The sequence below is a fragment of the Antedon mediterranea genome, chromosome 11 (assembly GCF_964355755.1).
Source record: "Antedon mediterranea chromosome 11, ecAntMedi1.1, whole genome shotgun sequence".
Lineage (NCBI taxonomy): Eukaryota > Metazoa > Echinodermata > Crinoidea > Comatulida > Antedonidae > Antedon > Antedon mediterranea.
Genome location: NC_092680.1, coordinates 13,701,878 through 13,729,387, shown reverse-complemented (window position 1 = coordinate 13,729,387; position 27,510 = coordinate 13,701,878). Strand labels below are relative to the sequence as shown.

At 31.3% G+C, this 27,510-nt stretch overlaps 3 protein-coding genes across 3 annotated transcripts in view; all 3 read left to right on the top strand.

Moving 5' to 3' along the window:
• The window catches only part of LOC140062712 (hydroxylysine kinase-like), a 33,725-nt gene extending 15,774 nt beyond the window's left edge, over window positions 1-17,951 (top strand). The window contains exons 4-5 of the mRNA XM_072109024.1: window positions 16,860-17,034; window positions 17,361-17,951. Of these exons, the coding sequence (XP_071965125.1) occupies window positions 16,860-17,034; window positions 17,361-17,797 (612 nt within the window). The 3' untranslated portion in view covers window positions 17,798-17,951. The remainder of the gene's footprint in view (window positions 1-16,859; window positions 17,035-17,360) is intronic.
• Window positions 17,952-22,677: 4,726 nt separating this feature from the next.
• Window positions 22,678-26,592, top strand: LOC140062943 (DIS3-like exonuclease 2). Its single transcript, XM_072109333.1, has one exon. It carries the CDS (start codon window positions 22,737-22,739, stop codon window positions 25,212-25,214), a length of 2,478 nt encoding a protein of 825 aa, XP_071965434.1. The 5' UTR covers window positions 22,678-22,736; the 3' UTR covers window positions 25,215-26,592.
• Window positions 26,593-26,663: 71 nt separating this feature from the next.
• Window positions 26,664-27,510, top strand: part of LOC140062944 (sorting nexin-2-like) — a 31,245-nt gene continuing 30,398 nt past the window's right edge. The window contains exon 1 of the mRNA XM_072109334.1: window positions 26,664-26,812. Coding sequence (XP_071965435.1) covers window positions 26,702-26,812 — 111 coding nt within the window. The 5' untranslated portion in view covers window positions 26,664-26,701. The remainder of the gene's footprint in view (window positions 26,813-27,510) is intronic.

Sequence of the window (27,510 nt, the reverse complement as noted above, 5' to 3'; positions counted from 1 at the left end):
GTGGTTGTTGAGATTTAAGGACATATTGGCGTTTGGTCTTATGACCTTTCACCCTGACCTTTTGACCTTTCGCCACATTTTCAAAATGTGTAACCAAGCCAAAAATGATTGTTTGACCACCCTAAACCAATTTCTGAAGTCAAATTCTCTGGACCTCAAAGTGCATACGAAAGTTGATCTAGCTACTAGAGTAATTGCGTTGACTCTGTTTAAGAATTATCTGAAATCTCGCAAACAATATGTTTATATTAATGGTACAGCATCTATTATACAGGAAAATGGTATTGGAGTCCCACAAGGCTCGGTATTAGGGCCATTACTGTTCCTTTTATACGTTAATGACATATATAATGCAAGTACTGAGCTCAATGTCATTTGCTTTGCAGATGATACAACAAGCATAAAATGTGGCAACGATCTCAAAGTATTAGACCGGCAGCCCAGAGACATTTGGTTAGATGAGCTAGGTACCAATATCTGACTATTTGAGTGTGTTGGGGGTCACTTGAAGTGAATGAAAATGGGAGTCTGCCGGGTACCCCCTGCTGCGTCTAGACCGGGGGAACCCCGAAACGTGCTAAAAAATCGGCACAGGTTAGATGAGAGAGATACCACCTAATTTTACCACCATGGGATGCCCATTGGCATCCTTATAACAGTATCACAAACGACAGACTTTTTCTCTGCTGCAAAAGGCCCGCCAGACCCCCAGAGGGAGGGCCTAAAATGGGGTTAGCATAGATGAGTGAGGTACCACTCAAAATCAATTCCAAACGAACAAGTTGTGTTCATACAATACTAAATGGATAACAACAAACTAATTGTCTGCTGCACCGCAAGTGCCAGACACCCTAAAGTTAGACTAGAGGCCCCCCTTCCCCCAACTAACCCAGCTTAGATATTGTAGATACCACCAGCAACCAATGTTATATGATTTAGCACATGTAGGCAATACCAAATGACCTATTACAGACTATCTGAACACTGCCCTGGCCCTGGCAGACCCCTCTAAAGTTAGACTAGAGACCCCTCTTTCCCCAACTAGCCCAGCTTAGATATTGTAGATACCACCAGCAACCAATGTTATATGATTTAGCACATTGTAAGCAATACCAAATGACCTATAATTACAGACTATCTGAACACTGCCCTGGCCCTGGCAGACCCCTCTAAAGTTAGACTAGAGACCCTCTTTCCCCAACTAGCCCAGCTTAGATATTGTAGATACCACCAGCAACCAATGTTATATGATTTAACACATTGTAAGCAATCACCAAAATGACCTATTACAAACTATCTGTACACTGCCTTGACCCTGGCAGACCCCTCTAAAGTTCGACTAGAGACTCCATTCCCCCAACTGGCCTAGCTTAGATATTGTTGATACCACCAGCAACCAATGTTATAATTATGATTTAGCACATTGTAAGCAATACAAAATGACCTATAACAGACTATCTGTACACTGCCTTGGCACTGGCAGACCCCTCTAAAGTTCCCCCATTTACCCCAAGTATATAGCCTACCTTAGATATTGTAGATACCACCAGCAGCAAAAAAATAACCACCCAAAACAACATGTTTAATTGAATAAAGTTTAACTTTAATCGAACTAACACAAAACAATTGAAAATATATCACATCAATGACGATAAAATGACCATTACCATTCTAAAGGGGAAAATAGTTTATGAGTTTCAATTAAAACTTATAGCCAAATATATATAACAAGTATGGATTCGGGTAAATTTAGCATTCCTTGCCTTTGGATGTCAAAGATACATCCGTCTGTAACTCTTGGACATATTTTGAGAGAAAGCTTAGTAATCACCCTAATCAAATTCAGGATTGTAGTAACTTAATCTAAAGTGATTTGATTAATTAATAGTGGGTAATTTTAAATGCTGTATATTATAATCTTAATCCTGTATTCATATGTATATATATAAATTTATAAATCCAAAGGCAAATTACTGAAAAATGACAATGCTGTGGGTATCAGTGGCTGGATCTCAATGGAGATACAAAAAAAAAGCGAAAAGCTAAATCAAAACGATAAAGTAAACAGCCAGAAAAGTTAGCAGAGCTTTCGCGCAACACTAGCCCTTCATCAGTGCAAGTCTTATATAGATGCGTTGAGGCTGAAAACGTGCTCAATTGGAATCAAGAGCGAATATATATTTTTATAAAGTAGATGGAACACGGACGTCTATTACACGGTGTTTCACGTTAAACGATCTTCAGATAGACTGAACAATACCGTATCTCGATCGAAAAAAAAAAAAAAAAAAAAATTATAAATATATATAATTTTTTTTTATGTACTTTATTTATGTAGATATGTAGTACTGTATCTATTAAAAAAGGTATTTAAACAAAATTAGAGATCTCAATGAGATCCAAATTGACAATTGCCGCAAAATCCTCACTGAGTTTGACGTTGAAATTCACCCTAGAACTAAGAAGTTGAAAAGAGAACTTCCTGCATCCTAGTTTCAAAACAAACTCAGGATTATCGCCAATGACTGCCGTAAACAATCAACGGTAATGGCCCGAAGGGAACATCACAAATTTGGCCTACCATGCAGACTTGGTCATTTCAACACAAATGACTCTACCTTCGGATGACTTCAGGGCTTTTAGGAAACCCTGCAGAAGGTTCGTTGGGACATATAACAAGAATCAGAGCCACACCTCTGATTCAGTTGTTGAAATTAATTGTCGACTTTCCGAAGGAGAGAAAAAACTTCCTTCCCGAGGACTTAAATTCTGCCCAAAACCAAGGCAGGTCGGCGCACAACAACTATCTTTGGATATAGAGTCTTTTTCTAGAAGATTACGATTACGTGAATATTTTGCTAATTCAGACAGCAGCACCACGCAAAATGAAGGCAACGTTAACAAATTTAAACCAAAAAGTTCCTGGAATCCACCTAAAAATCGTTGTCCAGCTTTAGAAACATTTATCCAGGCTATTGAGGAGGATGTACAAAACTACGTCCCGAGTCCAGATAAACGTGACAATCTCAAAACAAGAGAGGCAGGCCATTGCCAAATTGCGTCAGCGTAATGATATCATCATTAAACCCGCTGATAAAGGTTCTGCCACTGTTGCTATGGACATCAAATTTTATTAAGAGGAATCCTTAAGACAGCTTCATTATATATCGTAAACTCACAACGGAACCCACCCCGGAAATTGCGGATAAGGTGGCAAAATCTGTGATGGTAAAAAAAAACACTCCATCGATCCTAAGATTTACAATTACCAAATCCACTAGTAGCGTTGATTTTGTGGACACTATAGTGACCATAGAAAATGGTACTCTCAAAACTGACCTATTCCGTAAACCCACTGATAAAAATATGTACCTGCTCCCTAGCAGTTGTCATCCCCAACATTGTACTAAAAACATACCGAACAGTAAAGCATTACCTATCAGACGTATCTGTTCTTCAGATTTAGATTTTCAGAATCGTACCGAAGAACTAACCGGACATCTCCGAAATAGAAATTACAAACCTATCAACCTAGGTTGCCTCCATTACGGGGCTATTAATTTATTGAGAAACATATGCCCATTCTACAGTTCACAGAACGTCTCAGGACTGTTTTTCCGGAACCACCCATTATTGCATTTCGTAGACCTCCCAACCTTCGTGATATATTAGTCAGATCCAAATGTAAGAGTGAAATTAACTCTCATGACAGTCAAAATTTGGGCAGTCACCTTTGCGGCAAATCTTGCTAAACTTGTTCATTGGTTGATTCTACTGAAAAATTTAAGGGTAACCAAACTGGCCGCATTTTTCGGATAAGGCAATCAATTAATTGTCAAACCAAAAACGTCATTTATCTCATATACTGTAATATTTGTGGCAAACAGTACGTCGGAGAAACAAAAAACACTCTCCGTATGAGAATGACACAACACAGATCAGCTATCAACACATTAAAGCTTGTTCAACCTGTAGCCGAACATTTTAATTCATCTGGTCACTCGATAACAAATTTCAGAGTTATTGCAATATTCCATGTGTCAAATGGAGCGACAAAACTTGCAAAGACAAGGAAAACCACTGGGAATTACAACTTAAAACCACAAAACCTTTTGTACTTAACATTAGAAACATACTCCCAGGTTGGTAAAATTATTCCATTGTCTACCTAAATTTAAGTTTCAATATTAACCACCATTTAAGCTGTTTTTAGTCGCGTGGACGCGACTCTATAGTTCACTATGTCGGCGGTCGGTCGGTCTGTCTGTCGGTCCGGTATCACTATGCGTTTTAGCACGCGACTTATGACTGTTGGCCGTGTTTAGTTTCATTCCAAAATTGTTTATACTGTATCTCTACCAAGCTACCTTCTTTGTTTTCTACTCTTATTCAGACTCCACCCTGTCTCCTTTTGTTGTATTTCTTTTATTCCTGTCCACCCAGGCAGCACTTGCCAGCTCTTATCCTTCACTTGCAATGATGAAGGGCTAGTGTTGCCCGAAAGCTCTGCTAACGTTTCTGGCTGTTTTACTTTATCCTTTTGATTTAGCTTTTCACTTTTTTTTTGTATCTCCATTGAGATTCAGCCACTGATACCATAGAGATCTCTATGCTGATACCCACAGCATTGTCATTTTTTCAGTTATTTGCCTTTGGATTTATATATATAAATATATATAGAGGATTAAGATTATAATATACAGCATTTAAAATTACCAACTATTAATTAATCAAATCACTTTTGATTAAGTTACTACAATCCTGAATTTGATTAAGGTGATTACTAAGCTTTCTCTTAAAATAGGTTGCAAGAGTTACAGACGAATGTATCTTTGACATTCAAAGACAAGGAATTCCAGATCGTCACAATTCTTAGCAGGAATGCTAAATTTACTCGAATCCGTACTTGTTTATATTTGGCTTATATAAGTTTGAAGTGAAACTCTTAAACTATTTTTCCCTTTAAAATGGTAATGGTCATTTTATCGTCATTGATGTGATATATTTTCAATTGTTTTGTGTTAGTTCGATTAAAGTTAAACCTTATTCAATTAAATATATTGTTTTGGGTGTTTTTTTTTTGCTGCTGGTGGTATCGACAATATCTAAGGTAGGCTATATACTTTGGGTAAATGGGGGAATTTTAGAGGGGTCTGTCAGTGCCAAGGCAGTGTACAGATAGTCTGTTATAGGTCATTTGGTATTGCTTACAATGTGCTAAATCATAATTATAACATTGGTTGCTGGTGGTATCTACAATATCTAAGCTAGGCCAGTTGGGGGAATGGAGTCTCTAGTCGAACTTTAGAGGGGTCTGCCAGGGCCAAGGCAGTGTACAGATAGTTTGTAATAGGTCATTTGGTGATTGCTTACAATGTGCTAAATCATATAACATTGGTTGCTGGTGGTATCTACAATATCTAAGCTGGGCTAGTTGGGGAAAGAGGGTCTCTAGTCTAACTTTAGAGGGGTCTGCCAGGGCCAGGGCAGTGTTCAGATAGTCTGTAATTATAGGTCATTTGGTATTGCCTACATGTGCTATTGCTAAATCATATAACATTTGTTGCTGGTGGTATCTACAATATCTAAGCTGGGTTAGTTGGGGGAAGGGGGGCCTCTAGTCTAACTTTAGGGTGTCTGGCACTTGCGGTGCAGCAGACAATTAGTCTGTTGTTATCCATTTAGTATTGTATGAACACAACTTGTTCGTTTGGAATTGATTTTGAGTGGTACCTCACTCATCTATGCTAACCCCATTTTAGGCCCTCCCTCGGGGGGTCTGGCGGGCCTTTTGCAGCAGAGAAAAAGTCTGTCGTTTGTGATACTGTTATAAGGATGCCAATGGGCATCCCATGGTAGTAAAATTATATGGTATCTCTCTCATCTAACCTGTGCCGATTTTTTAGCACGTTTCGGGGTCCCCCAGGTCTAGACGCAGCAGGGGGTACCCGGCAGACTCCCATTTTCATTCACTTCAAGTGACCCCCAACACACTCAAATAGTCAGATATTGGTACCTAGCTCATCTAACCAAATGTCTCTGGGCTGCCGGTCTATATTGTCAAGTATAATCAATATTGAACTTGAGAAAATAAACATGTGGTTTAAAGCCAATAAGCTCTTGTTGAACATTTGTAAAACAAATTATGTTGTATTTAGAGCTCCACAAAAATGTGTAAACCCAAACAAAGTGTGTATAAAAATGAACAATATTTTACTAGAACAAAAAGAAAATGTTACGTTTTTAGGTGTTGTAATCAATGAAAACCTCTGCTGGAAGCAACATATGAAACTTACCAGTAGAAAAGTAGCCAGGGCTACTGGAATACTAGTGAAAGTTAGAGATTTTTAACCAACTTATACAACACCTTAATATTACCCCATTTCCAATATGGCAATCTTGTATGGGGAAACACATACAATAGTACACTGGAAACATTATGGAAGCTCCAGAAAAGAGCTGCCAGAATAATAACTCATTCAAACATGAGAGTGTCGTCTGAACCTCTGTTTAAAAAACGAAAAATAGTTAATATTCACGACATCCATAAACTAAATGTTATAGGCTTCATGGATAATGTTATAACATTTTTAGTAAGCATGACAACAATTATCACAATCTTAGACACAAATATGCAATGAATGTACCTTTCTCAAGACTAACTTGCGGCCAACACTTTATTCATATAAATGGACCTAAACTTTGGAATTATTTCTGTAATAAAATTCCAAGCATGGTGCATAAGCATGGCAAAAGTTTAAAAAGGTCCATTAAAGAATATCTTTTATTAAAGTATACCTCAGATGGTTACCTAATTAATTAAGATACTGTATTCTTTTTTTAATTTTTTTATACTGATATAATGTACATAACGGCTAATTAAGATTAGCTGAAGTGTTGTATTATTATTATTAGTATTTGTATGTATACTTGTATAATGTAAAGAGAGACTACAGTGACAGGCCCATCGGGCCTTTTGTAGTCTCTCGACTATATATATTATATGCTAACCATTGTTAATGTTATGCTAAAATATGGTCAATAAATGTTTCTTGAATTGAATTGAATTGAAAAAAAAGTAGTTCCTTCTACTATTTTTATGTATTCTAAAATCCAGTGCCCCAATTTACATGATTTTCTTTGTTTACCAAATTTCTCTTACTTTAAATTCTCTTCTCAGATGTTATAACAACTATCGGGAGTGTGGCCAAACCAGTACTCTATACTTTGTTAAAAAATACATCCAAACATCACTGTTAGTGTTACAATTCCATATCTAGACTTGACAAGTCAGTCCAATTATTTTATTTTTTTTTTTAAATCTTTCGACAATCAGAAACAAAAAAGTTTAACGGGGCAGTTAGGTAAAGCAAAAGTTAAAAAATTGTCATCAAAAGATGTGCTTAACCAAACCCACGTCAACACTACATAAAGATAGAGAGATAGATTATAAAAATAGATACTTATATAATAAAATGGGTTATTGTACATTGGAGATAGATTATAAAAATAGATGCTTATATAATAAAATGGGTTATTGTACATTAGAGATAGATTATAAAAATAGATGCTTATATAATAAAATGGGTTATTGTACATTAGAGATAGATTATAAAAATAGATGCTTATATAATAAAATGGGTTATTGTACATTAGAGATAGATTATAAAAATAGATGCTTATATAATAAAATGGATTATTGTACATTAGAGATAGATTATAAAAATAGATGCTTATATAATAAAATGGGTTATTGTACATTAGAGATAGATTATAAAAATAGATGCTTATATAATAAAATGGGTTATTGTACATTAGAGATAGATTATAAAAATAGATGCTTATATAATAAAATGGGTTATTGTACATTAGAGATAGATTATAAAAATAGATGCTTATATAATAAAATGGATTATTGTACATTAGAGATAGATTATAAAAATAGATGCTTATATAATAAAATGGGTTATTGTACATTAGAGATAGATTATAAAAATAGATGCTTATATAATAAAATGGGTTATTGTACATTAGAGATAGATTATAAAAATAGATGCTTATATAATAAAATGGGTTATTGTACATTAGAGATAGATTATAAAAATAGATGCTTATATAATAAAATGGGTTATTGTACATTAGAGATAGATTATAAAAATAGATGCTTATATAATAAAATGGGTTATTGTACATTAGAGATAGATTATAAAAATAGATGCTTATATAATAAAATGGGTTATTGTACATTAGAGATAGATTATAAAAATAGATGCTTATATAATAAAATGGGTTATTGTACATTAGAGATAGATTATAAAAATAGATGCTTATATAATAAAATGGGTTATTGTACATTAGAGATAGATTATAAAAATAGATACTTATATAATAAAATGGGTTATTGTACATTAGAGATAGATTATAAAAATAGATACTTATATAATAAAATGGATTATTGTACATTAGAGATAGATTATAAAAATAGATGCTTATATAATAAAATGGGTTATTGTACATTAGAGATAGATTATAAAAATAGATACTTATATAATAAAATGGGTTATTGTACATTAGAGATAGATTATAAAAATAGATGCTTATATAATAAAATGGGTTATTGTACATTAGAGATAGATTATAAAAATAGATACTTATATAATAAAATGGGTTATTGTACATTAGAGATAGATTATAAAAATAGATACTTATATAATAAAATGGGTTATTGTACATTAGAGATAGATTATAAAAATAGATACTTATATAATAAAATGGATTATTGTACATTAGAGATAGATTATAAAAATAGATGCTTATATAATAAAATGGGTTATTGTACATTAGAGATAGATTATAAAAATAGATACTTATATAATAAAATGGGTTATTGTACATTAGAGATAGATTATAAAAATAGATGCTTATATAATAAAATGGATTATTGTACATTAGAGATAGATTATAAAAATAGATACTTATATAATAAAATGGGTTATTGTACATTAGAGATAGATTATAAAAATAGATGCTTATATAATAAAATGGGTTATTGTACATTAGAGATAGATTATAAAAATAGATACTTATATAATAAAATGGGTTATTGTACATTAGAGATAGATTATAAAAATAGATGCTTATATAATAAAATGGATTATTGTACATTAGAGATAGATTATAAAAATAGATACTTATATAATAAAATGGGTTATTGTACATTAGAGATAGATTATAAAAATAGATGCTTATATAATAAAATGGATTATTGTACATTAGAGATAGATTATAAAAATAGATACTTATATAATAAAATGGGTTATTGTACATTAGAGATAGATTATAAAAATAGATGCTTATATAATAAAATGGGTTATTGTACATTAGAGATAGATTATAAAAATAGATGCTTATATAATAAAATGGATTATTGTACATTAGAGATAGATTATAAAAATAGATGCTTATATAATAAAATGGGTTATTGTACATTAGAGATAGATTATAAAAATAGATGCTTATATAATAAAATGGGTTATTGTACATTAGAGATAGATTATAAAAATAGATGCTTATATAATAAAATGGGTTATTGTACATTAGAGATAGATTATAAAAATAGATGCTTATATAATAAAATGGATTATTGTACATTAGAGATAGATTATAAAAATAGATGCTTATATAATAAAATGGGTTATTGTACATTAGAGATAGATTATAAAAATAGATGCTTATATAATAAAATGGATTATTGTACATTAGAGATAGATTATAAAAATAGATGCTTATATAATAAAATGGGTTATTGTACATTAGAGATAGATTATAAAAATAGATGCTTATATAATAAAATGGGTTATTGTACATTAGAGATAGATTATAAAAATAGATGCTTATATAATAAAATGGGTTATTGTACATTAGAGATAGATTATAAAAATAGATGCTTATATAATAAAATGGGTTATTGTACATTAGAGATAGATTATAAAAATAGATGCTTATATAATAAAATGGGTTATTGTACATTAGAGATAGATTATAAAAATAGATGCTTATATAATAAAATGGGTTATTGTACATTAGAGATAGATTATAAAAATAGATACTTATATAATAAAATGGGTTATTGTACATTAGAGATAGATTATAAAAATAGATACTTATATAATAAAATGGATTATTGTACATTAGAGATAGATTATAAAAATAGATGCTTATATAATAAAATGGGTTATTGTACATTAGAGATAGATTATAAAAATAGATACTTATATAATAAAATGGGTTATTGTACATTAGAGATAGATTATAAAAATAGATGCTTATATAATAAAATGGGTTATTGTACATTAGAGATAGATTATAAAAATAGATACTTATATAATAAAATGGGTTATTGTACATTAGAGATAGATTATAAAAATAGATACTTATATAATAAAATGGGTTATTGTACATTAGAGATAGATTATAAAAATAGATACTTATATAATAAAATGGATTATTGTACATTAGAGATAGATTATAAAAATAGATGCTTATATAATAAAATGGGTTATTGTACATTAGAGATAGATTATAAAAATAGATACTTATATAATAAAATGGGTTATTGTACATTAGAGATAGATTATAAAAATAGATGCTTATATAATAAAATGGATTATTGTACATTAGAGATAGATTATAAAAATAGATACTTATATAATAAAATGGGTTATTGTACATTAGAGATAGATTATAAAAATAGATGCTTATATAATAAAATGGGTTATTGTACATTAGAGATAGATTATAAAAATAGATACTTATATAATAAAATGGGTTATTGTACATTAGAGATAGATTATAAAAATAGATGCTTATATAATAAAATGGATTATTGTACATTAGAGATAGATTATAAAAATAGATACTTATATAATAAAATGGGTTATTGTACATTAGAGATAGATTATAAAAATAGATGCTTATATAATAAAATGGATTATTGTACATTAGAGATAGATTATAAAAATAGATACTTATATAATAAAATGGGTTATTGTACATTAGAGATAGATTATAAAAATAGATGCTTATATAATAAAATGGGTTATTGTACATTAGAGATAGATTATAAAAATAGATACTTATATAATAAAATGGGTTATTGTACATTAGAGATAGATTATAAAAATAGATACTTATATAATAAAATGGGTTATTGTACATTAGAGATAGATTATAAAAATAGATGCTTATATAATAAAATGGATTATTGTACATTAGAGATAGATTATAAAAATAGATACTTATATAATAAAATGGGTTATTGTACATTAGAGATAGATTATAAAAATAGATGCTTATATAATAAAATGGGTTATTGTACATTAGAGATAGATTATAAAAATAGATGCTTATATAATAAAATGGGTTATTGTACATTAGAGATAGATTATAAAAATAGATACTTATATAATAAAATGGGTTATTGTACATTAGAGATAGATTATAAAAATAGATGCTTATATAATAAAATGGATTATTGTACATTAGAGATAGATTATAAAAATAGATGCTTATATAATAAAATGGGTTATTGTACATTAGAGATAGATTATAAAAATAGATGCTTATATAATAAAATGGGTTATTGTACATTAGAGATAGATTATAAAAATAGATGCTTATATAATAAAATGGGTTATTGTACATTAGAGATAGATTATAAAAATAGATGCTTATATAATAAAATGGATTATTGTACATTAGAGATAGATTATAAAAATAGATGCTTATATAATAAAATGGGTTATTGTACATTAGAGATAGATTATAAAAATAGATGCTTATATAATAAAATGGGTTATTGTACATTAGAGATAGATTATAAAAATAGATGCTTATATAATAAAATGGGTTATTGTACATTAGAGATAGATTATAAAAATAGATGCTTATATAATAAAATGGGTTATTGTACATTAGAGATAGATTATAAAAATAGATGCTTATATAATAAAATGGGTTATTGTACATTAGAGATAGATTATAAAAATAGATACTTATATAATAAAATGGGTTATTGTACATTAGAGATAGATTATAAAAATAGATACTTATATAATAAAATGGGTTATTGTACATTAGAGATAGATTATAAAAATAGATACTTATATAATAAAATGGGTTATTGTACATTAGAGATAGATTATAAAAATAGATGCTTATATAATAAAATGGGTTATTGTACATTAGAGATAGATTATAAAAATAGATGCTTATATAATAAAATGGGTTATTGTACATTAGAGATAGATTATAAAAATAGATGCTTATATAATAAAATGGGTTATTGTACATTAGAGATAGATTATAAAAATAGATGCTTATATAATAAAATGGGTTATTGTACATTAGAGATAGATTATAAAAATAGATGCTTATATAATAAAATGGGTTATTGTACATTAGAGATAGATTATAAAAATAGATACTTATATAATAAAATGGGTTATTGTACATTAGAGATAGATTATAAAAATAGATACTTATATAATAAAATGGATTATTGTACATTAGAGATAGATTATAAAAATAGATGCTTATATAATAAAATGGGTTATTGTACATTAGAGATAGATTATAAAAATAGATACTTATATAATAAAATGGGTTATTGTACATTAGAGATAGATTATAAAAATAGATGCTTATATAATAAAATGGGTTATTGTACATTAGAGATAGATTATAAAAATAGATACTTATATAATAAAATGGGTTATTGTACATTAGAGATAGATTATAAAAATAGATACTTATATAATAAAATGGGTTATTGTACATTAGAGATAGATTATAAAAATAGATACTTATATAATAAAATGGATTATTGTACATTAGAGATAGATTATAAAAATAGATGCTTATATAATAAAATGGGTTATTGTACATTAGAGATAGATTATAAAAATAGATACTTATATAATAAAATGGGTTATTGTACATTAGAGATAGATTATAAAAATAGATGCTTATATAATAAAATGGATTATTGTACATTAGAGATAGATTATAAAAATAGATACTTATATAATAAAATGGGTTATTGTACATTAGAGATAGATTATAAAAATAGATGCTTATATAATAAAATGGGTTATTGTACATTAGAGATAGATTATAAAAATAGATACTTATATAATAAAATGGGTTATTGTACATTAGAGATAGATTATAAAAATAGATGCTTATATAATAAAATGGATTATTGTACATTAGAGATAGATTATAAAAATAGATACTTATATAATAAAATGGGTTATTGTACATTAGAGATAGATTATAAAAATAGATGCTTATATAATAAAATGGATTATTGTACATTAGAGATAGATTATAAAAATAGATACTTATATAATAAAATGGGTTATTGTACATTAGAGATAGATTATAAAAATAGATGCTTATATAATAAAATGGGTTATTGTACATTAGAGATAGATTATAAAAATAGATACTTATATAATAAAATGGGTTATTGTACATTAGAGATAGATTATAAAAATAGATACTTATATAATAAAATGGGTTATTGTACATTAGAGATAGATTATAAAAATAGATGCTTATATAATAAAATGGATTATTGTACATTAGAGATAGATTATAAAAATAGATACTTATATAATAAAATGGGTTATTGTACATTAGAGATAGATTATAAAAATAGATGCTTATATAATAAAATGGGTTATTGTACATTAGAGATAGATTATAAAAATAGATGCTTATATAATAAAATGGGTTATTGTACATTAGAGATAGATTATAAAAATAGATACTTATATAATAAAATGGGTTATTGTACATTAGAGATAGATTATAAAAATAGATGCTTATATAATAAAATGGATTATTGTACATTAGAGATAGATTATAAAAATAGATGCTTATATAATAAAATGGGTTATTGTACATTAGAGATAGATTATAAAAATAGATGCTTATATAATAAAATGGGTTATTGTACATTAGAGATAGATTATAAAAATAGATGCTTATATAATAAAATGGGTTATTGTACATTAGAGATAGATTATAAAAATAGATGCTTATATAATAAAATGGATTATTGTACATTAGAGATAGATTATAAAAATAGATGCTTATATAATAAAATGGGTTATTGTACATTAGAGATAGATTATAAAAATAGATGCTTATATAATAAAATGGGTTATTGTACATTAGAGATAGATTATAAAAATAGATGCTTATATAATAAAATGGGTTATTGTACATTAGAGATAGATTATAAAAATAGATGCTTATATAATAAAATGGGTTATTGTACATTAGAGATAGATTATAAAAATAGATGCTTATATAATAAAATGGGTTATTGTACATTAGAGATAGATTATAAAAATAGATACTTATATAATAAAATGGGTTATTGTACATTAGAGATAGATTATAAAAATAGATACTTATATAATAAAATGGGTTATTGTACATTAGAGATAGATTATAAAAATAGATACTTATATAATAAAATGGGTTATTGTACATTAGAGATAGATTATAAAAATAGATGCTTATATAATAAAATGGGTTATTGTACATTAGAGATAGATTATAAAAATAGATACTTATATAATAAAATGGGTTATTGTACATTAGAGATAGATTATAAAAATAGATGCTTATATAATAAAATGGATTATTGTACATTAGAGATAGATTATAAAAATAGATGCTTATATAATAAAATGGGTTATTGTACATTAGAGATAGATTATAAAAATAGATGCTTATATAATAAAATGGGTTATTGTACATTAGAGATAGATTATAAAAATAGATGCTTATATAATAAAATGGGTTATTGTACATTAGAGATAGATTATAAAAATAGATGCTTATATAATAAAATGGATTATTGTACATTAGAGATAGATTATAAAAATAGATGCTTATATAATAAAATGGGTTATTGTACATTAGAGATAGATTATAAAAATAGATGCTTATATAATAAAATGGGTTATTGTACATTAGAGATAGATTATAAAAATAGATGCTTATATAATAAAATGGGTTATTGTACATTAGAGATAGATTATAAAAATAGATGCTTATATAATAAAATGGGTTATTGTACATTAGAGATAGATTATAAAAATAGATGCTTATATAATAAAATGGATTATTGTACATTAGAGATAGATTATAAAAATAGATGCTTATATAATAAAATGGGTTATTGTACATTAGAGATAGATTATAAAAATAGATGCTTATATAATAAAATGGGTTATTGTACATTAGAGATAGATTATAAAAATAGATGCTTATATAATAAAATGGGTTATTGTACATTAGAGATAGATTATAAAAATAGATGCTTATATAATAAAATGGGTTATTGTACATTAGAGATAGATTATAAAAATAGATGCTTATATAATAAAATGGGTTATTGTACATTAGAGATAGATTATAAAAATAGATGCTTATATAATAAAATGGGTTATTGTACATTAGAGATAGATTATAAAAATAGATGCTTATATAATAAAATGGGTTATTGTACATTAGAGATAGATTATAAAAATAGATGCTTATATAATAAAATGGGTTATTGTACATTAGAGATAGATTATAAAAATAGATGCTTATATAATAAAATGGGTTATTGTACATTAGAGATAGATTATAAAAATAGATGCTTATATAATAAAATGGGTTATTGTACATTAGAGATAGATTATAAAAATAGATGCTTATATAATAAAATGGGTTATTGTACATTAGAGATAGATTATAAAAATAGATGCTTATATAATAAAATGGGTTATTGTACATTAGAGATAGATTATAAAAATAGATGCTTATATAATAAAATGGGTTATTGTACATTAGAGATAGATTATAAAAATAGATGCTTATATAATAAAATGGGTTATTGTACATTAGAGATAGATTATAAAAATAGATGCTTATATAATAAAATGGGTTATTGTACATTAGAGATAGATTATAAAAATAGATGCTTATATAATAAAATGGGTTATTGTACATTAGAGATAGATTATAAAAATAGATGCTTATATAATAAAATGGGTTATTGTACATTAGAGATAGATTATAAAAATAGATGCTTATATAATAAAATGGGTTATTGTACATTAGAGATAGATTATAAAAATAGATGCTTATATAATAAAATGGGTTATTGTACATTAGAGATAGATTATAAAAATAGATGCTTATATAATAAAATGGGTTATTGTACATTAGAGATAGATTATAAAAATAGATGCTTATATAATAAAATGGGTTATTGTACATTAGAGATAGATTATAAAAATAGATGCTTATATAATAAAATGGGTTATTGTACATTAGAGATAGATTATAAAAATAGATGCTTATATAATAAAATGGGTTATTGTACATTAGAGATAGATTATAAAAATAGATGCTTATATAATAAAATGGGTTATTGTACATTAGAGATAGATTATAAAAATAGATGCTTATATAATAAAATGGGTTATTGTACATTAGAGATAGATTATAAAAATAGATGCTTATATAATAAAATGGATTATTGTACATTAGAGATAGATTATAAAAATAGATGCTTATATAATAAAATGGATTATTGTACATTAGAGATAGATTTATAAAAATAGATGCTTATAAAAATTATTTCTTAAAAATAAGACACTATTGCCAAAGTAGGGAATTGTAACAATGATGTTGGGATGTATTTTAAAAGTTTTCTACCTCTATGTTTTTACTTATATGTATAAGCCTGGTGTCTAAATAAAAAATTATTATTATTTGTTTTTATTTAGGGTTACGAGCATCCATCTTTGATCCGGGAGGATTTTGAGTGGCACTTGCGATCAGCAGTTCATACACGTGCTTATGCACATCTTGTAAAGGAGCAATGGCAACGGGATATTTCTGAAGCTGTTCTTAATAAATTTGAAGCAGAGGTTTTACCTGTCTATGACAATTTAACTAGAGGTGGGAAGTGTATTCATTTTTAAAGATTATTATTATTTTTAAAAATATTTTTAATGAAAAAAACAGTGAAAAAATCTGCTATTAAATTATGTGATTTTACATTGCATTGTGGGATGTTTTATAGTAAGCAGCAAAAGTTTACATGCATAATAGCACTGAATTTGTGTTCATACACCACAAATAGTGTGATTGCATTGTGGGATATTTGAAATTACTGTATTTTAAAGTATTCAAGTTTGAGCATTCAAAGCTACAGAATGCTATATTATCTTTCAATACCGTTTCTATATACCAATTTAAACAAATTTCAATTGTCATTTTATCAGGTATTATCCATGGTGATTTAAATGAGTTGAATATATTAGTGACACCATCAAATGTACCCACCAGTCAACAAAGGTATATGTTAAGTGGAGTGATAGATTTTGGCGACACAACAGTATCCCCTTACATCTTTGATGTCAGCATCAGCCTAGCCTACATGATGTTGACCGACATAGAAGAATCATCAATCCCGAGCATCTGTAAATGGTTTCTCTCAGGATATGGGAGTGTTTCGAAAATACCAGATTTTGAAGTTAACATGGTTGTTACTATGATGTGTGCACGTCTCGTTCAATCCCTGCTGATGGGTTTATACTATCATTCAATGGATCCAACAAACACATATATACTTTGCTCGCAGAAACGAGGATGGCAAGCTTTGAAGAATGTATGGAAATTATCTATTGACGATATCAAAACAGTTGCATGCCCTAAATAAGGCCTAAACATTGTAGTTTTGCTCAAGCATAGCATCAATTGAAAAACAAGGGCATTTTTGTTTTTTTCCAAAATTTTGCTGACATAAATATAGATTATTGCTTTAAAAAGGGTATTTTGTTCTGAAATCTAAAATAAAAAATCACTGCATTTATTATTTGAATCAATTTATTAACTATACGTGTAAAGAGGAGATATAGTTGTGTAACCCAGTGCAAAATCTCAATTGACAGGGAACCATAATGTAAAGAGCCCTCTTGCAATATTTATAAGTAAAGAAGACATCAATAGGGTCTAGGACAACTACGCCCTGAACAACTACCACCCGGACAATAACCCCCTGGACAATCACCCTCCTAGGACAACTACCCTCTTAGGAAAACGGGATCCAGTCAAGTCGCCCCATCGCAAAGTCGCCCCATACAAAGTCGCCCAATACAAAGTCGCCCCATCGCAAAGTCGCCCCAAAACAAAGTCGCCCCGGCACAGTCGCCCCATTACAAAGTCGCCCCATCGCAAAGTCGCCCCAACGCAAAATCGCCTCAACGCAAAGTCGCCCCAACGCAAAGTCGCCCCATCGCAAAGTCGCCCACGGTTTTATTTCGTTATTTACAGTGTTGTGAGACAATGAGTGTTATAGGCTACTTATTGATCATTTTGCATTTATTGACAAGTTATGTGTCTTAATTTTATAATGACTTTTCAAAATGAAGAAATAAAAAAAAAAAGGATTTCATCGCCGATATGATTGTTTTACATGCAGGTATTTTAGTAAAATTAAAATGCTACATTTTGACCATGGAAACACCATCGTACAGTATGATTATCGTGTGCGTGTTTTTTAAAAAGGGGAATCCCCGACGGGCAGCAGAAAGACGTAGCAGCTGTGAGAATGAAACAGATACCAGAAGGAGCAGCTCCGATTGGTTTCAGAGAATGTTTAAGATTGCGAGTCGCTTTTTATTCAACAGCAGAATGATCATTTTACTGAAGAAATTCTTTTCAACCCTTTTGGTTATAGAACATTCTAATTATCATGCCTAATAAATATCCTCATATCGGGTGTTTATTTAATTTTAATAAACAAGACAGTGAAGAGGCACGGAATAATACGTACACGGACGTACGACGAATACACACATGCACGTCATCATTTACGACATATAGTGGCGATATGATGCAATTTTATAATGGATATAATGATGGGATTGCATTTCCAGGCTTATAATCAATGTTCATTGTAATACTATGTATATAATAGTAAACTGAATGTTTATAAATAAATTGTTTTACCTAATTTGTTGCATATAAAAAATAAAAGACACAGATTTTTAAGGCACACATCTTTCTCTCATCATAGACCTCAGTGTAAAATAAAAACAATCAATTATTAATATAGGCCTAGGCCTAATAATAATAAATATTCATCGACCAAAGTAAAAATAATCTAGATCGTATAACATCATTTTATCGCGACCAAAATTAAACGCCACCGATTTCGAACGCGACTGATATCATCGTAAAACTCCGACGGGGTTTCCCCATCTTCAGATGGTGCGTTGTAGTGTGACAACGGCGGAGTAATAATACGGGGGTTTCCCTCTGGTGAGAGCTACCACGTTAGTGCGACCGCGGAGTGATTAGTTGGGGGCTTCCTCTCTGATGATTGGGGAGCGTGCTGATCGTGTGACCTGAGACTACATGGCGGGGCTTCCCCTTTTATGCCTACACGTTCCGTGTTATTTTGTGTATCATTGCGACATTTTACGCACTTTTAAACTATTTTTTAACGTTTTGGGGCGACTTTGCGATGGGGCGACTTTGTGTTGGGGCGACTTTGCGATGGGGCGACTTTGCGATGGGGCGACTTTGCGATGGGGCGACATTGCAATGGGGCGACTGTGTCAGGGCGACTTTGCGATGGGGCGACTTTGCGATGGGGCGACTGTGTATGGGGCGACTTTGTATGGGGCGACTTTGCGATGGGGCGACTTGACTAGCATCCAGGAAAACTACCCTCTTAGGAAAACTACCCTCTTAGGAAAACTACCCTCTTAGGACAACTACCTCCTCTAGGACAACTACCCTCTAGGACAATTACCCCCTAGGACAATTACCCTCTAGGACAACTACCCCCTAGGACAATTACCCCCTAGGAAAACTACCCTCAAGCTACCCACTAGGAACGTAACAACTACAGCTTACGATTGGTAACCAAATTAACAAGCTGCTTCTTACGATTGGTAACCAAATTAACAAGCTGCTTCTTTTGGTGATTGGTCAATTCACTTGCGTTGCGTTACGTCCTTGCGTTGCGTCGTCGCTAGTGGGAACCACGCTTAAGAAATTGTATTTGTATTGATTACCTTAATTGATTTTTCATATTTAATTTTTATAGGATAGATTGACTAGTAACTAGTGTTTATGATAGTACAGTGTGTTAAAAGACACATGCGTACCAAAGATATACAGATAGGCTATACCTATTATTATTTTTACGTACGTACGTAATATTTATTTAATACACTTGCGTTGCGCTTTACCTACTTACGTAATAGTAAAGCAAAGATAGAGATGCTTAGCAGATAGTTCTAATATGGATGGAGATCATCTTGTACGTCTCTACTTTGATTTAAGCGTGGTTCCTACTAGCGACGCAACGCAAGGACGTAACGCAACGCAAGTGAATTGACCAATCACAAGAGATGGCTTATTCGCTTGTGATTGCTGTCTATAACTTCGCTTGTCATTGGTTAAAACGCTTGCGTTGCGTTTACGTCCTTGCGTTACGTTCTAGTGGGAACCAATCTGTAAGCGTGGTTCCCACTAGCGACGCAACACAAGGACGTAACGCAACGCAAGTGATTGACTAATCAAAAGCGATGGCTTATTCGCTTGTGATTGCTAACTGTCTATAACTTCGCTGGTCATTGGTTAAAACGCTTGCGTTGCGTTTACGTCCTTGCGCTACGTTCTAGTGGGAACCAAGCTTTAAGTACGTACTATTAACACGTACGTACGTAAATAAATATTACGTACGTACGTAATAATAATAATACGTACGTACGTACGTGTTAATATATCACGTATGTACGTGTTAATATTACGTAGGCGTTAGGCCTAGGCCTACGTACGTGTTGATTATTATATACATTGTATTGAGTTGTTTCAATAATTGTGTAATCACGATACGTCTTAGGCCCGGTCTTAGGGTTGTTAAAGCGTGGTTCCCACTAGTGACGCAACACAAGGACGTAACGCAACGCAAGTGAATTGACCAATCACAAGTGATGGCTTATTCGCTTGTGATTGCAACTGTCTATAATTTCGCTTGTCATTGGTTAAAACGCTTGCGTTGCGTTTACGTTCTTGCGTTACGTCCTAATGAGAACCAAGCTTTACGCGTTGGATTATTACCATTTGATGCTTGTGCGCACTATTTTTGCATGTTAACGTTGGTTTAATAATAATACTAGTTCAAGACGATATTGTATTTGTGATGCGCGCGTGCACGATACTTCAAGGTCAAGGCCACATTATATCATTTTTGCTTCGGCTTTACCTCTCACTGCTCCAGAGGGTGAACCAACAAGATGGCGGCCGTAAATGTGTTCAAAAACATTATTTAATATAAAAAATAACAATCTAATATGGGTGTCTCGAAAACAGAGACCAGAGACCCGAGACCCAGGGTCTCTGTTTTCGAGATTTTCTCGAAAACAGAGAGCCCCACTAAAACGTCTCAATATTACGTTATATAGGGGGTCTCTGTTTTTGAGTTTTTCTCGAAAACAGAGACCCCACTAAAACGTCTCAATATTAAGTCAATATTACGTAATATTGACCCCACTAAAACGTATGCTGTGCCTTTAGAAGCTAAAAAGCGGGAGAATATTTCAAAAGCTGACACTAGTTTCGTAACATTTATTTACAAGCATAAAAGATAATAACGTACAATGCAATAACAAAATGATGAGGTCAGACTTGAGGATGAAGACAAATATATTGTGTTAGGCGAGCCTTAAAAAAATGAATTAAAAAAAAATAAATAAATTGATAAATAAATAAACATAAATTCACGGTTTTTGCGATAAAAGTTGGGTTTTAATAATTTATGACCAAGCTCGTTGGTGGATATTTGCAACACTCTTAATAAACAGGGATTATATTAGGGGGTCTCGGGAAATCTCGAAAAAAGAGACCCCCAATATAATGAGACGTTTTAGTGGGGTCTCTGTTTTCGAGTTTTTCTCGAAAACAGAGACCCCTTATAACGTAATATTGACTTAATATTGAGACGTTTTAGTGGGGTCTCTGTTTTCGAGAAAAACTCGAAAACAGAGACCCCCTATATTAACGTAATATTGAGACGTTTTAGTGGGGTCTCTGTTTTATAGAAAAACTCGAAAACCGTGACCCCCTATATTACGTAATATTGAGATGTTTTAGTGGGTCTGGTCTCTGTTTTCAAGGTCTCTGTTTTCGAGACACCCCAATCTAATATATTACATTAAGAAAGACCACATACATTACAACACATATTCTTGCCAAAGCACAGCGAAATTTTATAAAATTAAATACAGTATATTAATCGCAATAATGAATAATTTCTTGGTAATCTAGCATTTTTTGTATAACAAGGATCATATAGAATGCGTTCGCGTTTATACGCTTAAAACACGCTGCGTTGCGTATCGTTCTCACGCAGATAGGCTCAACACAGTCGTAGCAGTCTTGGTTGTTGGTTCCCCGCTCTCTCCAGGGAGAATCACTTTTGAAATTAAGAGATGGCCATCCAGCCTTCGGCTATTACAGATCACTAGTCGTTCATCAACAGTAACCGATGATGGCAGTGTTACCGGAAATAGGAAAATACGTTATTATTCTATTCTATAGTTCTTTTTTTGCGATCAGCGCACAACGATTAACCGACGACAGTGATGTCTCCAAATAAACCAAAGAAAAATTCACAAAAGAAAAGATTCGAAGCCAATCACTGTACACCAAAGAAACAAACTGAAGATGGTAAAACACCAAAAAGAGTAGATAAAAGGAAAGGAACCCCAAAAAGAAATCATGACTTTAAGCCTTTCGAACCATACCTCACGTTTGAAGATGTTAATGATGGACTGAAAAGAAACACGCTCTTGAAAGGGTTGTTGAGGATTAACCAACGAAGTTATGAGGATGCCTTCATTGACTCACCAGATAGTTATGGAGACATTCATATTCAAGGTATGCACAATCGGAATAGAGCTTTAAATGGCGACGAAGTAGTGGTTCAATTACTTCCCAAGGAACTTTGGAAGGTTGATATTGAAGCTTATAAAAGGGAAGCTTCAAAGGATGAAAACACGTTGTCTAAAACGTTTCACGATGGCCTGAAAATTGGCAATGATAAAAAGGTTATTAATTTGAAGGATGATGCAGGACAACCTGTAAAAACATTGGAAGGTGCCTCATGTGTGTCTGTGATTCCAGATAAGTTTTATGAAAGGTTTGGGAAGGTGGTTTATATTTCTGAATTGAATCACAGTAGAGCTGCTGGTGGACATCTCAAGCCCCCTTCTAAGAATGGATTGGATGCTCTTTTTAGTCCCAAGGATTCCCGTATTCCTCGTATGTATATCCCTGTTTCTGAGTGTCCAGATGGATTCATAAATCGTCCTGATGATTTTTCCAAATTTTTATATATAGCAAGAGTTATTAGCTGGGATTGTAACATGGCAATGCCTAAGGGACATTTGCAGAGAAGTCTTGGTGAAGCAGGAGAAATTGAACCAGAAACCGAGGCAATCTTAATCGAACACGGAGTAGACTTTTCTGAATTTTCAGAAGAGGTTTTAGATTGTCTTCCAAGAGACGATAACTGGTGTATACCAGAAGATGAAATAGCAAATCGGAAAGATTTAAGAAACGAGTGTATTTTTACAATTGATCCTGAAACTGCTCGAGACCTTGATGATGCATTGTCTTGTAAACCAACAGGCAATGGCAACTATGAAGTTGGAGTTCATATTGCTGATGTTAGCTACTTTATATCAGAAAACAGTGCCCTTGATAAAACAGCTACTGAACGAGCCACTAGTGTTTACCTTACTCAAAAGGTTATTCCTATGCTTCCTAGATTATTATGTGAGAAACTTTGCAGTTTAAACCCATACCAGGATCGCCTAGCATTTTCCTTTATATGGATACTCACACAAGATGGTGAAATTGAAAGTGAATGGTGTGGTCGGACACTTATTCGTTCATGTGTGAAATTAAGCTATAGTCATGCTCAGGATATTATCCAGAATCCAGATAAAGTATTTGCAGAGAATGAACTTCCAGATATTTTAAACAATTACAAGGCTGAAGACATTAAAAGATGTGTTACAAATTTAAATAAGATTGCTACAAATCTTCGAAGAAAGCGTTTCGATGGAGGTGCTTTACGATTAGATCAGCCAAAACTATCATTTACTTTAGACAAAGAAACTGGTATGCCATCTGGTTATAGTGTTTATCAGCTGAGAGACAGCAACAGACTTGTTGAGGAGTTCATGTTACTAGCTAATATGGCAGCTGCAGTTAGGGTCTACAAACACTATCCAAAAAGAGCGATGCTCAGACGACACTCTGAACCGAAAGAGAAAATGCTTGATCAGCTGGTGGCCACGTGTGCTGAGATGGGTCTAAACATTGATGGAACGTCTGCAGGATCTCTACAGACATCTTTACAAAGATATGTTGGTGAGGATAAATTTAGCAAAACCCGGTCACAAATCCTAGTTAATCTTTGTTCTAAACCTATGCAGCTTGCAAAATACTTCTGCACTGGTCTGTATGAGGATGAGTATGCATACCGACATTATGCGTTAAATGTGCCTTTTTACACACATTTCACATCACCCATCAGACGCTATGCAGATATTGTTGTTCATCGTTTATTAGCAGCATCTGTTAATGCAACTTCAGACCCAACAACAGACCCGTTAATAATTGAAAAGCAAGCCAAACATTGCAATGAACGAAAGAATGCTTCTAAAAAAGTTCAAGAGATGAGTGCGGAAATATTCCTGGCAGTTTATGTAAAGAGTTGCGAACCATTGGAAGAAGATGGGATGGTAATGGCAGTTCTTGATAGATCAGTGGATGTCCTTATTCCATGTTTAGGTATTGTAAAAAGAGCCTACTGCAATGCACCTGAAGTTTCAGATAAACTGGGTTACACATATTCTAAGATTGGTAATAGACCTCAATTGGAATTGGTATGGGCTGAAGACACTAACACAAAATTGCCTGTAACGAAGCAAGTACTCACAATATTCTCAGCTGTTAAGGTTATCTTGGTAGCAAGTGACAAACATTTGAAAATTAATATAGTTTTAAAAAGACCATTGAATGGGGAGGATGAACCCGATTGTCATACTTAAACATTCAAAGCACTTAGCTATTATACCACCCTATATAATTTTTTTTCAAGAGATCTTTATGTATGCTAATTGTCTAAAGTTTAAATTGAGATAAATTGTATGGTAATAATATAAATAATTTTATACAGTCGTTTAATTAGGCAACACCAAGAAAAACAAAAAGATAGAAAAAGTAAATTAATTTTAATTTTTTGTTATTAATGAAATCTGGTTGAAATAACTCTTTTAATTATAAATTCTATGCCAATATTTTACACTAATTTTAAAAATGTGTTCATTCATGTAATTACTTTTTATGCATGATATATGCAAAATAAAGTTATAAAACTTTATAGTATAGGCCTATATTTTAACGCAAATTGTCAAATTCAAAAACCTTTTATTTTAAAATGTTGCAATGTTTTTTCCAGGCCTTTATACTATATGAATATTTTAAATAAATTGTATCTTATCGTGCAAAAGATGTTCATTATTGGAATTTTATGATGAATACGTTGTGCCTATTTATTGAAATTAATTTTATTATACTGTATATTGTATTTAATATGATCAGTGATATAGCTGAAGGCTGGATGGCAAACTATAATCATTATCAAGAATGAAGACATTTATACATATCGGTCGAAAACATTAAAATAAGGTTTTAATACTGTTCTACGACACTCACACTAAAATATTACCTTATAATAAAACCTTATTTTAATATAATCTTATCGCAGTTCAAAAAGTGATTCTCCAACAAGATGGTGACTGCAATCGACTATGTCAGACAATCAGATATGCCCTACGCAATATCCACTACTATATGCCTGCGTTGAGCCTATCTGCATGAGAACGATACGCAACGCAGCATGTTAAGCATATAAACGTGAACGCATTCTGTACGTACACAAAAAATGCTAGATTGCCAAGAAATTATTCATTCCATTGCGACAAAAAAACAATTTATTTAATTTTATAAAAACTTCACTGTGCTTTGACAAGAATATGTGTTGTAATTTATGTGGTCTGAATATATTATATTAGATTATTATTTTTTATATTAAACAATGTTTTTGAACACATTTACGGCCGCCATCTTGTTGCCCCCCCCCCCCCCCCCTCGCCGCCTCGACTCCTGTTGGAATCACTTTTCAGTCTGGAGTACGCCCTCTAGCCTTCGGTTTATTACATCTCTCTGAATATTATGATAATAATAATGATACTAGACTCCTCTATCCTCTTATCAGTGTTACGTGCGTCTAAGATTTATTCACAACATTGAATGTCTTTCCGGAAATAGTGAAAAATACGTTATTTTTTACTGTTTCTGAAAGTAAATTTGGATTAGCTTGTGTAAATAATAAATATAAATTAAATTTTAAATTCCAACGTTTTAATTGCAATCATTAAAAAATAAAACGGAACTTTTTGTCTGTTGTGAGTTTATTTGTGCAACACTTCTGCGCTGCTGCTGCTGGCCTTGCCTTCTCACATGACCCAAAAACATGGCTGACGATCGTGAACCACCTCCGCTGTTCGAAGATGAAGGAGAACAACTTTTCAAAGACGGTGATAAACAAGAAGAGGAAGATATTTTCAAAGATGCATCGGAAGAGGTATCGTTGATTAAATATATTATGCAATTTAGCTAGTTTAGCCAAATATTTGGTATGTCTACAATCTCTCACACACTGGCTGGGCACCTGCCCGCGATCGAGCGAAGAGAGGAGCGGGTGTGACCGTGAATTGAGGGTGGTTAGTGTGTGGTGGGTGAGCGTAGGCCTAGCAGCCTAGGCCTTCAGAATTCGATCCAACTCGGCCCTAAACCGTCAAGACGGCCCCACGTCAACTCGGCCTCACGTCAACTCGGCCAAAAACTTAGATAGACTAGGCCTTAGGCCTATAATAATCCGTCAACTGATAATATAAAAAATAAAATAATTTTAATTAAATCTAGGCCTAGGCCTATTCACAATCACAGGGCTCGAAATTTACTTTTTTTTCGACTAGCAAACTTTGCTAGTTGTAAAAAAATTAACTAGCAAAATCAGCAGCATAACTAGCAATCACAATTTTTTTTCGGTAAAATAGTTAAATTCTACACAAATCTTAATTTATTTAGGTGTAGACCTAGGCCTAGCTTTTAGGTGTAGGCCTAGCTAGCTAGGCAAAGCTGTAGTAGTAGTAGTACCCTTTTTAGCCAAATTAAAAAAAGATCAAGACATGCTTTCAGGCTAGTCAAATCAAGGGCGTTTCGGCCTATGGACGATTCGTCCCGAGACGTTTCGGCCCACTTTTTTTAGGTCGAAACATA